The sequence below is a fragment of the Muscardinus avellanarius genome (assembly GCF_963383645.1).
Source record: "Muscardinus avellanarius genome assembly, chromosome: 4".
NCBI lineage: Eukaryota > Metazoa > Chordata > Mammalia > Rodentia > Gliridae > Muscardinus > Muscardinus avellanarius.
The window spans coordinates 5180212-5196448 of NC_137789.1; the positions used below are offsets into that span (position 1 = coordinate 5180212).

At 44.2% G+C, this 16237-nt stretch overlaps 1 protein-coding gene across 1 annotated transcript in view; it reads left to right on the forward strand.

The window, feature by feature from the left end:
• FAM135B (family with sequence similarity 135 member B) overlaps positions 1-16237 on the forward strand; it is a gene marked incomplete at both ends in the record, with an annotated part of 208160 nt that overhangs the window by 146950 nt on the left and 44973 nt on the right. The window contains 2 exons of the mRNA XM_080695259.1: positions 13028-13181; positions 14674-14723. Coding sequence (XP_080551385.1) covers positions 13028-13181; positions 14674-14723 — 204 coding nt within the window. The remainder of the gene's footprint in view (positions 1-13027; positions 13182-14673; positions 14724-16237) is intronic.

Genomic DNA, 16237 nt, shown 5'->3' on the forward strand with positions numbered 1-16237 from the left:
GCACCTGCTGAAGAATATAAAGACACCCAATGATAATATATATAATATAAAATACATTCTCTCAAGTCAAACAGATTAATAATAACCACTTATATGTGCACACAAAATGCATTCCATGCATGAAGGCATTTTTAAGATGGTTATGAATTATTCATAGCCAATATATCAACTTATCTAATTACTAACTCTTAAAGTTCTAAATTGATCAACATCTCTTGGTGATCATACAAACTGACCAATGTACTAATGAAAATACCATCACTGGAGCTTATCAGTGGAAGCTTTCAGGTGGAATTCCTACTGATAATCATCATAATAAGAAGATAAATACATTGAATGTTTGTTGTGCTCCCTGAGAGCAGCTAAGTCCCTGAAAAACTGTAGGAGCTGAGCCCATTTCCAAAGACAGTAGCAAAGCCTAAACTGGATCTCTGGACCCCAGAAAATTCTTCTCATTCCAAATTATTTTTTGTTCACAATGTAAGTTTTTAAAAAATTACCTTACAGTGGTTTGGGAATAAAGTGGAACAGAAATCATCTTTATGCAAGGTGTGGTGGCACACTTATGTAATTCCAATACTTGGAAGGCTAAGCAGGAGGATTACAGGTTCCAGGACAGATAAAGCAAAGCAAAACTCACAGCAACCTAGCAAGACCCTGTTGCAAAACAAATGATAGAATTGGGATGAAGGTGTAGTTCACTGGTGGAGTGCCCCTGGGTTCAATCTTCAGTATCACACAAAATAACAAAAGTCTTTTAAAATTTGCTGTTAAGACAGGCTTAGAATTATAAACAGAGAAGAAAGATGGCAATTTTGAGAAATTAGAAATAGAAATGGTAAGCCACAAGGATTATTAAAGTCTGATTTTTAGGGACACAACTTGTAGTTACCTTCTGAACTGTGGTGGAAGATCTGTGCCCTCAGTGTGCATTGGTTTAATTCAACGATTTTCTATTATTTTTTCAAACCAAAAAATTATTTTTTCAAACAAATTTTTGTGAAAGCCCCAGCATTTACATCTAACCTCAACAGAAAAGCTCTGTTGAAGAGGAAGCACCATACACTCTGGACTTCAATACAAACAGGCACTCTTCAGTTTCACCTTTGTTCAAGAGGCACTTGAACAGTGAACCCTAGATTATGCTGCCCAGGTACAGTGGTGCTTGACAACCACAGACTCCATTATAGAACAAGCAACGCTTGGGATGAGAATGCCACCTCCGCGGGGCAACAGGGCAGACCCACGTTTCCTTTTTTTAAATTTTAATTTCTTTAAAAATTTTTTTTAGTACTGGGGGTTGAAACCAGGGGTATTCTACCTCCTAGATATATCCCCAGCCCCATTTGTATTCTTTGTTTTGAAACAGGGTCTCACTAAGGTATGGAGGGCCTCACTAAGTAGCTGGGGCTGTCTGCGAACCTGAGATCCACCTGTCTCAGCCTAAAATAAGTGGACAAATCTCTCCATTCTCATCTGTTTCTCTAGCTGTACCTTCTGAGCCAGCTAAGTATTAATTTACAATACCTAAGGAGATACATATTTGAGGCTTCAATCTGTGTAGCACTTTCTTGATAATACATATAGTTTATTTTTTCAAGATATCAAATTAATACTTAAAAACTAACTTTTTTTGGTGGCACAGGGGTTCCTGGAAGCCCTTCTTCCTCTGGGCTATACTCCTGGACCTATTTTTACATTTTTTTAAAATTTGGAAACAGGGTCTCCTAAGCCAGCGCGCGAGGCTGCCTTCGAACCTGCGCGATCTTCCTGTCTCTGCCTCCCAAGTGCGGGGATTACAAGTGTGTGCCACCACACCCAGCTTAAACTAACATTTGTTTAGCACTTTCAAGTCCATGAAATACCTTCATATCAATTGGTTTGTTTTACATTCTTCAACCGTGCTGAATGATTTAATAAAGTTTCTTATTCTGGCCTAACATGTGGGCAAAGGATTATTATGCTAATACAGGGCCCTCTGTGCTGAAAGTGGGGATTGGGTGTCTCACCCCAAACTCCTGCCCTGCTGCAGCTTCCTCCATTGATGGTTGCTCCACTCAGGAAGACCTTACATGATGAGCCGGATCACAAGTTTCAATGAGACTTTGTCTTTTTGGATGATTGTTTAAGTACATCACATGGAGTCACTACCAACTAAGGCTGAAGAGTAGAAAGTGAATAATATCCTGTCCCTGGTTTCCAGTGTACAACAAACACAGAGGAAGAGAGACACAGGACTGAGTTTCCTTCTACTATGGCCAGAGCCATAGGAACCGCCTATGATCACTCAGTAGTCAACTGTAGGATGCCTGGGTGGTAGAGGTATGTGAAGATGTAGGACAGTAATTCTATTCAGTCATCCCTTGGTATCTGCAAGGGATTCATTCCACGACTACTTCCCATAACCTGCAGACACCTGAATCAAAGATGCTCAAACCACTTCTATAAAATGGAATCCTATCTGCATATAACCTACACTCAACTTATTTTATACTTCAAAGCCCCTCTAGGTTGTTTCTAGTATCTAGTAGCATGTAAATGCTATATGAAGAGTTATTATTCTGTATTAGAAAATAATGACTAGAAAAACACTGTTCATGTACAGATGACTTCTTTCTGATCTATGGTTAGTTGAATGCTCAGGTTCAAAACTCACAGACTGGAGAGCTGTCTCCTGTCAGCTCCAGACTAGCAGCCCTTACTCCCCTAAAACTAGTAGTAGCCAATTCCACTTATGCATCCTCCCATGACAGTCTCATAGTTCGAAAGTAGGACAAGGTTAAGAGTGTGTTTGCTTTTAAAGCTGTCATCTGTCAGTCACACCCATGTTGTCCTATCGCAGTGAACTCACAGGAGCTAGGGCTTCTCCTTAACTTGGTCCTCCATGTAGTCAGTGACTTGCTGTGTGCTAAGAGTTTCCATGTAGTCAGTGACTTGCTGTGTGCTAAAAGTTTCAGGCCCCAAGACAGCAGCACTAGCTCTAGCCTGCAGGTGCTCAGGCAGTGTGCAGAGAGCGGTACAGAGCGGTTGGGGGACACAAGCACGAGGAACCACAGAGCAGGAGGCTGGAGGGGCTCACAGAGGAGGAGAGCCTGGGTAATCTGAGACTCGGTGGTGAGTAAGGGTTACTGCTGAAAGGCAAAGGACATTTCAGGCAGCAATGTCAGAGGACTCTAAGAGAAAAGCGTCTAGAGCCCTGAAAGGCAACAGGGGGAGCATTTGAATGTGAAAATGCAGCCAGGGTTTAAGTACTGCCGGGGTCCAGCCCTAGCAAGAGTCGGGAGTCCGCAAGCAGTGGGGTGAGGAGTCGGTGAAGTATAGCAGAGAAACAGCACACAGACTCAATGGAGAGTGAAGCTGCTCTATTTATTTTCGATTTTGGCAAGCATTTTATACTTTCATTTTTGGCCACATTCTACTCTTACAATTTTTTCCAGAATTAATATATCATAAAGAATACAAAGAACTAATACATCAAGGCATGGTGACAGACAGCCAGTTTCTTTTTTTTTTATTTTTGGTGGCACTAAGGGTAGAACCCAGGGGCTTTCTACCTCTGGGCTATACTCCCAGACCTATTTTATATTTTATTTGGAAACAGGGTCTCACTGAGTTGCCGAGAGCCTCACTAAGTAGCTAAGGCTAGCTTCAAACCTGTGCGATCCTCCTGTCTCAGCCTCCCAAGAGCAAGGATTACAAGTGTGTGCCACCACGCCTGGCTTTTTTTTTTTTTTTTGGTGGTACTGTGGTTCCTGGAAGCCCTTCTACTTCTGGGTTACACTCCCAGACTTATTTTTACATTTTTATTTGGAAACAGGGTCTCCTGAGCCAGCACGCGCGGCTGGCTTCGAACCTGCGCGATCCTCCTGTCTCCGCCTCCCAAGCGCGGGGATTACAAGCGTGAGCCACCACGCCCGGCCACCTGGCTCTTTTTTAAGGGAACATTTCCTCTTATAAGCCACCATAGAAAAGATCAGAAATTTATTATTAACTACTAATATAATATCAAAATAATATCTTATACCAAGCATTATACTCTCTGATGGATACACATCATTGTTTTTTAATCAATAGGCACTACTGAGGAGAGGAACGTTTCATACTTCCCCATGTCCCAAGGCTGTGCCTGGTACCCATCTATTCTGCTGCTGTCCACATACCCATTGTACAACCAAGGGGGTAGGGTTACTGGGGGTCAGGAGCCACTCTACCATAGCCTACCTCTGATTAAATATGCTGGCCTTTTAGAATTCATGACGGTGGGAACAACTTGTCTTAGCTCTGTTTTAGGTTTATTGTTAATATTTGCTTGGGAAAAGCCTGGGGAGGATCGGTTACCTTTAAGGCTTGTTATGCTTGTTATTGTCTAAGTCTTTATAGAATTCTTGTTAGATCGGTCATTTGGAAATTCAAGTGCAACCCATGCATAAATGTTAAAGCTTCAGGGGCCTTACATAAATGTTAAAGCTTCAGGGAGTAAATCTTGAATTATTTTAAACAATTTGGGGCCATTAATAACATAAGCCTCAAGTATCTTTTTGGTAACAAGGCCAATTTTAAAAAATCCCAAAATCCCCATGCCTAATACTATTCCCCAGAAGGAGATGCCACGCACCCGTTCCAGGGAATGTCTGCCATGCAGCACTCCTGCTAAAATGAGTCGTGCTCAGTTTTAGACTGGGAAGAAGGTGCGTCAAGGTACCAAGACCTTACAGATTACACCCAGGAATGTGAATTTTGTCTGGTCAATGGAGAGTGATGGTGTAAACCAGCTTGCATGACAGGGGCTTCAGATGAAGGCAAGATCAGAGCATTGAGGCCCATAGGAAGATGGCTTCATGAGTTTAAATAAGCCATGTAGACTACTCATACTGGGTCAGAGAGAAGGGAATTCCCAAGTTAAGCTATCAGTACTAGATTGCAGATTCTTGGGGTGAGAAGGAAGCTTGGAGCCCAGGAGAACTCCTTGTCTTTCAAGGGTGCTGGGCAAAGTGAAGCCTTTTAATAATGATCAGCAGGAAGAGAAGGGTCAGATAAAGAAGACATAACAATCTCCTGCAAGGCAGTTGGTTCTGTGACAACTAGACAAGCTATCCAATCAGGAATTAGGTGTTAGAGATATGGAGCCCAAACCAAGAACTAGATTTAAAGATAAATATTTGGGGGGCATGAATAAAAGGTAAGAGTCAATACCAGATTTAGCTATGTCTGATTTTAATATACTCTGGTAGATAATAAATTTTGTAAAAAGCAAACTTATCATTCATTCATTCATTCATCGGTGGTGTTACTGAGAATTTATTTTTTTAATTTATTTTTATTTTTTATTTTTATTATTTTTTGTAATCATACATCGCTTTGGAATACAAGACTTGAGAGGATATACAAGCACACATCATCCAATAAGCCCTCATCCAATCCCCATCCCATTCCTTCCCCCCCTCGATCCCATGCTTAATTGGTGATTATCTTTGATATAATTGTTTACGCACCTCATGAGTTTTAAAGAGGTTCAGTCCTCCCCCATCCCCTCCCCTCTGATTGGTCACCTTAATTGCTTCTCAATAGGGCCCTTTCTACTACTTGACCTCCTCCTGTTACCCCTTTCCTCCTAATTCTTGCTAATTAGGGGAAGCATCTGGATCTTATTTTCTGTGCTATTTATCTGTGCATGCCGCATTGGAAGTAACGATCCCACTGTTGACGGCCCCAGTAGTGGCCTGGCCACCCGGAGGACTCTGATCCCGACCTCGCTGGCTCCAGCACTGGCCTTGCCTCATGGGAGGCCCCGATCCTGGCCTCGCTGCCCCCACACCGAACTAACCCCTCAGCTGGCTCCTCTCCCGGCCTCAGGCCCCAGCACCAGCCTAGCCTCACAACAGGCTCCGATTCTGGCCTTGCTGACCCTGGCACTGGCCTAACCCCTCAGCAGGCTCCTATCCTGGTCTCACAAGTCCCAGCTCCGTCCTTGCCTCACAGCAGTTTCCGATCCCGGCCTTGCTGGCCCCGGCACTGGCCTTACCTCTCGGCAGAGTCTGATCCCAGCCTTGTAGGCCCCAGTACCGGTCTTGCCTCACCGCAGGCTCCAATCCCAACCTTGCTGGCCCCAACACCAGCCTAACCCCTCGGCTAGGGCTGATCCCTGCCTTGGAGTCCTCAATAGTGGCCTTGCCTCACGGCAGGCTCAGATCCTGACCTTGCTGGCCCCGGGACTGGCCTCATCCCTCGGCAGGCTCCGATCCTGGCCTCAGAGGCCCCGGCACCAGCCTTGTCTCACAGCAGGCTCCAATCCTAGCCTTGCTCGCCCCAGCACCAACCCAATCCCTTGGCAGGCTCTGATCCTGGCCTCAGAGGCCCCAGCACCAGCCTTGCCTCACGCCAAGCTCCAATCCCAACCTTGCTGACCCCGGGACCGGCCTAACCCCTCAGCAGGCTCCGATCCCGGCCTCGGAGGCCTCAGTAGCGGCTTTGTCTCACAGCAGGCTCCAATCCAGACCTCGCTGGGCCCAGCACTGGCCTCATCCCTCGGCAGGCTCTGATCCGAGCACTCTCTTCACCCAGCAGGTTGTCCCATATTCCCAAGGTGGTGGTAGTATTCTGTCTCTGAGATAATTTCTTCAAAAGTTTTAGGTGTATTACATCAGATCTCTGCCACCCCTGAGTACTTGCCACTGCCAATGTGACTGCCTCCACCATTTCAAATCTTTCCCAAGCTCTTTTCCCATACCGCATAATGTCCAGTGTTCCTAAGCATGCGAGACGGTAGCATTCGACCTTTGGGGTAATTTCTTCAGAGGATCAGGGTAGGTTGGATCAGGTGTCTGCCTTTTCCAAATCCAATTCTCCGCCACCATCTCGGCCACTGCTGCCACCACCGCCTTCCTCCTGGGTCTCCACTAGAGACTCTCTCTTTACAGGTGATGTCCGGGATTCTTAACGATGTCGAGAAGCAGCAGTCCTCCTTTGTGGGGAATTTTTCCAAAAGTTCCAGTTCAGATGGATATGTTTTGTCTGCATCTCCAATAACCCCTCTCGAATATTTTTTTGTTTTGTTTTCCTTTTTTTTTTTTAAATAAAAGAAGAGAGTATGTGTGGTTTGGGGAGGATGTGGGATCAGGCACTCGGTAGTGATGAAATTTTTTTTTTCTTTCCGGGTGGGAGGGGGGTCTCCTAAGGGTGCCCCACCTGCACCCACCCACCTGCCCAGGTCGGGGCCATGTGGCACTGACCTCTGGGGCCTTCCGGGTGGGGGGGTCCCTAAGGGAGCCCCGCTCGCATCTGCCCACCCTCCCAGGGTTGGAGCCACGTGGCCTGGACATCTAGGGCCTTCTGGGTGTGGGAGGGTTCGCCTAAGGAAGCCCCGCCCACGCCCGCCCACCTGCCCGGGGTCGGGGCCATGGGGCCTGGACCTCCGGGGGTTACTGGGAATTTAACCAAGGTGAATTTTACCACTGAGCTATGAAAGCCCTTTTTATTTATTTATTTTTATTTTGAAACAGAATCTCGCTAATTTGCTGAGGTTGGTCTCGAACCTGCAATCCTCCTGTCTTAGCCTTCTAAATCCTGGGATTACATACTTGCTCCACAGCACCCAGCTTAAGCAAAACTTCTTCATTTGTATCTAATAAGCACTTAAATATATACCAATGATACTTGGAAGCACTTTACTATCATCCTGTAGGAGCACTAGCAATTCTGACCGTAAAGAATGGGCTCAGCCACATAGCTAATGAGTGACAGACCACAAGCAAGTTCCCACTTGTTTGATTGCAGGCGCTGTGTTCAAACCCCACTCCTGCAGAGATCCCAGTCGACATCTGTTAAATTGCTGTGCCCTTTCAGATTTCCAACCAGGTCACTGTTGATTCCTAAGCTGAGAAACCATAGACTTGTTCATTAAGGCCACCGAGTATGCTTTGTTCTGCAAAGGTAGGGACCCAGCTCTCTGTGACTTCCTCCTAGGATATTGCGTCAGTCAACATTTTACCAGAGTGGTCTTTTTTATTCTTTAACAGAAGCCCTGTGGCACTAATATTATGACTGTCCCCTCTTTACAGATTATGTGTCTGAGGACCAAGATAGGAAGAAACCTGCTCAAAGCAATTTGGAGAGGAAGGAACAAAGCTATTACTCAAAATTGAGTTTGAGTCTCAAGATTAAAATATTTTCCCTGTAGCCCATGCACCAGGCTCAATATTTTTCTCCACTTGTACAAATAGTTTCCCATTTACATTGGACTTAATGCACCCACAGAAAGAAAGATATATTTCTTTTTTGTACCTTTATTGTGGACTGGGCCCTGGTCAGGAAATCCTCCATTTGTGAGTTCATGTAAAATCTAATGGTGTTCCTGCCTGGCTGAGGTTATGTTGTATTATTCTGGTCTTTAAATAGTAGGTTGTTAAAAGGTTCTTATCTTTATGCTAGGGAGACTATGAAAGGCTTTGAGATCTACTTTATGCAATTCAAACAGGAGTTCATTGGCTTTTCCATACCAGCATGGGCTCCGCAGGCCTACAGAAATGGCTAATGAGACTTCTGTGATATATTCCTTTCAAAAAGTCAAAGTCATGCTACCAAGTAATGTATGAAGAATTGAGTTGTATTTTGCTTTGTTTTGAAATGATGTCCACCTATATATTTTTTAGGCTTTCTCCTTGGATTCACGTTTCAGCTTTGCATTATCTCAATAATAATATTCGGTCAGTCTCATGAAGATTCCCTGATGTACTTTGTATGTCTCTATGAGAAAAAAATCCACACACTGCCATCTTGCTTTTTGTTTTGTTGGGAATTGAACCCAGGACCTCACTCATGCTAAGCAAGAGCTATGCCACTGGGCTACATCCACAGCCATTTTAATTTTATTGTGAGACAAGGTCTCACTAAGTTGCTGAGGCAAGCCTTGAACTTGTGATTCTCCTGTGTCAGATGACATGATGGGCATGGCATGTAAGTCAAACTTAACAGATTTTATAAATTTCTTGCCATTTTTTCCTAGATCCTGAGGCATTTTTAAATGAGATTGTGATGATAGCAGAATGGAATTGTGAGCAGAAAGTGGGACTGAACGCAGCACTCTCAGGGCTGCTTGCAGCAGACAAACTGGGCACTCATGACTACCGCATCCGATGCCTTTATAATTCCCTTTCTGCTTTCATTTCTGCTTAGTCACAGCTAATGGAGACACTGCAGGACTTAAATTAATGCCTCTGTCAAAGCAAGGAGACCTTTGTGGAGCATCTGCTCTCTGCCAGGCACAGTTTCAGAGGCACATGTGACATACTGAGAAAGGACTGCCTTTCTTTTGCACCTGCATTTCAAAGATCGCTTCTGCTGGTGGCAAGCAGACTGACCTTGTATGAGTCATTCAGATCTCTGAGCCATAGTCTTTTGATCTATGAAGTGGAATTAGGGGTTCCTATTGCTTATTCTTTGATCTGATCAGAAAAAATAATTCAAGACATACTAACTAATGAAAGCAAGTACACAGAAACATCTAGAGTATTCTCCAACTTGTGGGCATGTCTGTGCATGATTCAGAATATGCACACACCTAGTAAGTGCACAGACACATACACATATGTGTATAGAAGTATTCTGGAAGATCCTCAAGAAACTATCACATTCCAGGGAATTGGACATTCTATGTTGGGTTTGTTTAGGTGATGCTGAGTTTTTATCTTTCCACATGTACATTCTACTTTGAAAAGCAGCGTGGGTGCTTGTTGAAGGTCAAAAGAGATCAAGTATAGTAGAACTCTAGATGATGTGAGCCTTGCTTTCCTTCTTGCTCCTGGGCCTGGGGAAGGTGGCACACTTCCTGCTGTGCACAGCTCTGCTTGCCTTCCCACTACTGCACTGGCTTCTCTGCATTTGATCTTCATGTAATGGAAAAGATGAGACATGAGACTATATGGATTGACCTAAGTACTGGGTGAATGTAGACATTTTAGTGGGTAGAATTGTCAAGTTAAGAGATAAGACAGTCTTTTGATTCCCAACCACGCTGAATGTGTAAGTTCAAATGGGAAGGGACCTGGCAACCTCATAATCCCAGGTCAGGTTTCAGAGATGAAAAGAGCCAGGCCCTAGGGAATAGAGGCTGATGGAGAAGGACTCCTCAGTAAGCATGTGATTTTATGCCCCGACCTGCCTCGGGCTTGAGCCTTCCTAGAGTGTGGGGGATGTTGGGCCCAATGTCACTCAGCCAAGTATGAGATTTTCTGGCCAAGAGAGAGCTGAACATCCAGCTCATTCATGCTTCCTCTCTGGAGTAATCCACACCCAGTACTGCTCAATGCATGGCATGGGTCCAAAGTCCTGGATCTCTTTCAGAGGCTTGGTATCTCTACAGGTCCAGAGCCCAGATGGTTTTCAGGGAGCCCTCAGTGGTGTCGACCAGAGAGTGCAATGCAGCTCCTCCATCTGTACATCTTCCTTCTCCATGGGGAATGATCCTGAGAGCAGTACCTAGTGATCATTTGCTTTTGCAGTACTGGGGATGTAACCCAAGATCATTGTATCTCTGAGCTACACTCCTACCCCTTTTCTTTATTCTTTATTTTGAAAAAGGTTTTCAATGAGTTGAAAAGGGCCTCGCTAAGTAGCTGAGGCTGTCCACAAACTGTGATCCTACTGTTTCAGCCTCTCAAATGCTGAGATGACAAGTGTGTACCACCATGCCTGGCTCCTAGTGACCTTTTGAGAGTCTTTTTAGAAAATTCTCTTGAGACAGTCTCAGAGCTGGGTGACAGCATCCTGTACACTTCCCCCTATGTCACCTAATAAGTGGCACGTGCACCCGTGCAACCAAGTCACTGAGATGAAGTTGTTAGAGTGGGTGTAATTATACCAACCATTGTCTGCCCTCATAACACCAGTGGGTATGCAGATGAAGTGCAGATAGCCGTCAGCCTCCATCAGACCTGTTCTGACCCCAGTGGACTGATTATGTCCTCTCAGATGGAAGGAGAAGAAAGTAAACTAGGAAAAGCAAGAAACTGCCACAATCACTGACTATGAAGATCAATGCACAAAATCCTGGAGGCCCAGAAAGCAGTTTCCATCAGTTACCCACCTGGGTTTCTCTAGTAGTGCGTCATGGCCCAGGAGCATGAAGAGCCATTGCTTCCTTCCAGCACAGCCCTGTGGGCAGTAGAAGAACAAGCAGGCCTCTACTGAGCTTCCCAGCACAGTCCCCAGTACCTCTCTTCCCCACTGCCCAAGCTCTTTCCTATGGGACTCCTTTCTCTGCTCTCAGAACTCCTTTCTCTGCTCTCTGCTATTCACCTAAGGACATCCCTCACTCTTGGGTTGACTACAGTGTCAACATCCTGGTTTTTTTTTTTTTGCCTTTGTATCACATCTGGGTTTCTGAGTCCATTGTGAACTTGGAAATCTTTGTTTTCAATGGACAAACCACTTTGTGGCTCTACCAGTTTAAAGTGTTCTTTATCTACCAGCTGAACATAGTATGCAGAGCATTCTGACACTGCGTGCCCACACTCGCAGCTCTCACGAGGTGTACTTTCAACATTGATTTCTCAACCTCACAGCTTCTCACTAATTTACAAGGCAGCTTTTCTCCTTTCAGCACTACCTACTATTCCCCCACCTGCTCCAGGGGTCTTTCAAATTTCTTTTCTCCTTGTGAAGAGGAGCTCATCTTCTTTTTACCTTGGCTTCTTCTGATATTGCACCTTTTCATAGCCTCTGAAAAGAGCTTATAGGCGGGCTCCATTCAGTTGTCAAAAACCTAGGAGGTCAGGTTACCATCACCATCATCATCCTCATTACCTCACTGTTATCACCACCGTCATCATTAATATAAACATTCTCACCATCACCAATACCACCATCACCATCATCATCACCATCATTATCAGCAAATCATCATCATCATCACCATCAGCACCAATATCACCATCATCAAAAACATCACCATCAAGCCAGGCGTGGTGGCACATGCTTGTAATTCCAGCATTCAGGAGGCTGAGACCAGAGGATCTCGGTTTGTGGACAGCCTCAACTATTTAGTGAGGCCCTCTGCAACTCAGTTAGACCCTGTTTCAAAATAAAGAATAAAAAATAGGGCAGGGGGTGTAGCTCGGAGGTTGAATTCCCCTGGTTTCCATCTCCAGACCTGCAAAAAAAAAAAAATTGCCATCATAATCATCACCAGCATCCCCATTCATTGTTATTATTACTACTACTACTATGATTATTTTAATTTGATCATTATAAAAGAAAGGCATGGCAGATGTTTTTATTGTTGTTGGTACTAGAGGTTTAATCCAGGGGCATTCTACCTCTGAGCTACATCCTCAGACATATTTTGTTTTTGTTTTGAAAAGAGGTCTCACTAAGTTGCTGAGGAACTCTGTAAATAGCTGAGGCTAGCCTGTGATTCTCCTATTTCAGCTTTCCAAGTACTGGGATTACATGTGTGTACCACCATGCCAGACCATGGAATGCTTTGTATACTGTTACTGGTGCCCTACAATTGTACAGCATAGTGAGATTCAAAGTGATACAGCCAATGTGCAACATCAATCGGTGTCTTCCCCTCCGCATCTCACACTACTCTCCCCCTCCCTCCTCACGCATGTCAGGGAGATTGATGTTATGTCTTCATTTATGTACAGAACATTATTTTAACTGATTCCATTTGTATCCCTTTCCTTTCTCATGTCCCTTCCCCAAGCCCCTGACACTATTCCACTCTTCTCTCTCCTCTTTCATCTTAAGTCCTCTTTGTTTTCTATTTTCTATCTTCCATATATAAGAGAAAATATACAACCCTTGACTTTTTCCGATTTTATTGTTTTCCCCACGTGAAGGGATAAAGAAGGGACTTCAATGCAGGTCTCTCTTCTCCTGAAATCTTCACCCACTTCTCAGCCACTCTAAGAATCAGGACTGCTTTTCTGAACCTCCACATATCTTGTGAATGTTGACCTAGGAAAGGGTAGGGTATGAGCCTGACATGACCTTGCTCAGCTTTTCTTCTGTCCCACCTCTACAGGGAAGCTTCTATGTTCCCTCAGAGAACTGCATACAGCATGCACACAAGTGGCACCGCAACCTGTGTCTCCTGCTCCTACACGCCTACCGAGGACTCCGCCTCTACTTCCTGGTCATGATGAGGGACATCCCAGAGCTGCCGCATATGGAGCTGGGTAAGGGTCAAGGGCAGGGGACACTCATCCCAGCAGTTGAACTTCCCTCTGTGGAGGAGGGTCCCAGAGATGCCATGCTCTTGCCAATGCCACAGTGCTGCCACCATTGCTCAGGTAGGCTTTACTGTACTATCTCATTCTAGCAGTAAAGAATCTTCAAAGTACAAAAATGGTAAGAAAATCCCAGAGTGCCTCAGGGTACATCCATTCACACATTAATTTGTCCACCAACCATTTATTGAGTACCTTCCACACACCTGTGCTTCCTGGTGCATAATGCCGTGTTATTTTCTAGAGAAAAATGCTGGTCTATATAGCCTTTTCTTAATCAGGCTGTAATTATAGATTTACCACTTACAAGAATGTAGGACAATCTAATAGGGATTCATGCTATAGTAAAGAACTGTATACATGCACATTTACATGTGTATATGTGCATATATATTTATATCTAATTTGGATGATGACATAAACCTTTCTATCCATCATATTTGCTTATCTGGGGACAAATTGCTACCTCACATGGATTTCCCAAAGGTTAGACATAAGGAGATTATTAAGCCTAAATTCCTCTTGATTTTTTTCGTGTGTGATACTTCTGTCTCCTCTGAAGACACGGACAGAATCAGAGCACTTTACACACTTCAGAGAGAAAATAGACCTTGTTCAGCACCAGTTTGCTTCCTCATATGTTTTTAAACCAAAGGAACTAGATTTCCTTATTCACTTATCATGATTTTCATCACTATTATATTGACACATGGTACCTATTCTGTGTCAGGCACCAGTCCTAGACACTGAAGACCCATCCCTCATCAACGTGACTGCAGTGTACTGTGTCTCCTGAGGCTCACAGACCTGAGGTCGGCAGCCAGGTGGAGAGGGGTGTGTATATCCTCAATAGTATCCCAAGGTGCTAAGGACTGACCAGGGGGACTAGAGGACAGTGCAAACTCATCACACTGACCATTAAAGTACAAACACCTGGAGGCCAGAAGACCCTGCTGATAAGGATGGAACAACACAGGCCCCATGCTGGCAACTTGGAAGGAGACAGTGCACAGTAATGCCATCGTTCTTGAATCCTGCAGTAGGCCCGGACATAGCACTCCACCTCTATGGCCTTCTGATCTTTCATCTGCAAGATGGAGATGCAAATCTGCGCCCCTTGTCTGTTGCACTGATGTATCTATGTCTGGTATCACTTCAGACCAAAGTGCTTTGTGAATTGGGGGGATAACTTTTGCTCATAAATACATTAAAATATGACATTGGTCATTTTTAAGTTCTCAGTCCAAGGCTTCAAATCAGATTTATTCTTTTTTATAAGCATGACTACCGTAGGCAGTTAGGCATATAAGGATCATGTTGTGTCTGTCTCTGACTTTCATGCAAACTTGAAACTCGGGCTTTTACTTTTTAATTATCAATGTCTGCATTTTGGTGCATGCTCTTAATTGTGTGATCTATTTTTTGTTTGTTTGTTTTCTAGAGGCTCTTGCTGTTGAAGAAACACTTTCTCAGCTGTGTTCAGAGCTACAGGTAATTAGAGGACTTATCCTTTGGGTCCAAATGAAAGGAAGTAGTCATATTGCAAGACCAGGCCTGTTCTGCTCACCCCGCAGCAAGCCCATCAATGAAAGGACAAGCTTTGCAAAAGAGAATGCTGTTGATTTGTGGAGATGGGTGATAAGCCTCGAATCTGCCTCCCTGAGAATGGGGTTTCACGCCATGTAAGGAACAGAGTTAGGATGACCTGAAGAGTGAGTGAGCAAGGGTGATGGAAAGCCATGAAAAGCAAATTAACAGGTGCCTTTCACTAGTGTCGTTGATCTTGGCGCCTCATGGGAGGCACATTCAAAAGAGGTGATGTTAACATCATTGGTGAGTGAGTTTTGACCCTTTGATGTTAAGAGACCATTCATGGGACATTTGTGCAGGCCCTAGAGAAAATTTTAACTAATTTGAATGAGATAACACTACCTGCAAATCTCTAAAAAAGCAGCGTAAGCACTCCTTACAAAAGTAACCATCCTGCTGGGCGTGGTGTCGCACGCTTGTAATCCCCGCGCTTGGGAGGCAGAGACAGGAGGATCGCGCAGGGTTCAAAGCCGCGCGCGTTGGCTTAGGAGACCCTGATTCCAAAAAAAAAAAGTAAAAATAGGTCTGGGAGTGTAGCCCGGAGTTAGAAGGGCTTCCAGGAACCCCAGTACCACCAAAAAAAAAAAAAAAAAGTAACCATCCTTCAGGATTGCCGATGTAAAGTTAGCAAAGTTTATTGCTTATTGTTTAGCTAGGTGGATTCTAAAACCTGGAATCAGTGCAGTTAACTAGAAGCTAGAAGATATATTCAGGATTTTTTCTAGATGGTAAGAGAAGGAATGTGCTCTGTTTGGGTTCTAAACTTTGGGGAAGGAAAATGGCTTGAGCTACTTCCAAGAGGAAAAAAAAATATTAATTTTATCATGACGGTTATGCAAGACAAACAGTGTTGGGCATTAAAAATGCGTGCTTAATAAATATGCATACTGTTATTGGTGGTCTCTGGGACAGTTTCGCATCCCATTGCATTAGACAGCCTGGACAGTAATTATCCCTACATAACGAGAAGCACATTAAGATTGGCAGGAAACCAGATGGCTCAGGCCGGGTGACACAGCTAATCAGTGCTGGAAGCAGGACTCAGGCAGTTTCATCACAACTCTACAAAAGTCGATTAATCTTTTCTTTTTTCTTTATGGGTCTGAAGAGTGAACCCTGAAGCATTCTACCTCCAAGCTCTACACTTAGGCCAATTTTTCTTTTTATTTGGAAACTGGGCTTCCCTAAATTGCTGAGGGCCGCAATAAGTGGCTGAGGCTGGTTTCAAACCCATAACTCTCCTGTCTCAGCCTCCCTAATACTGAGATTATAGGTATGTATCACCAACCTGGCTGAAAAGTTGCTTAATTTTTATGAAACTTTATTTTCCTTTCTCTAAAGGGGAGAAAAATGTAATTTGGCTTTTGCTCGACATGGTGGCACAATGATACTTTGGAGGCCAAGGCAGGAGGATT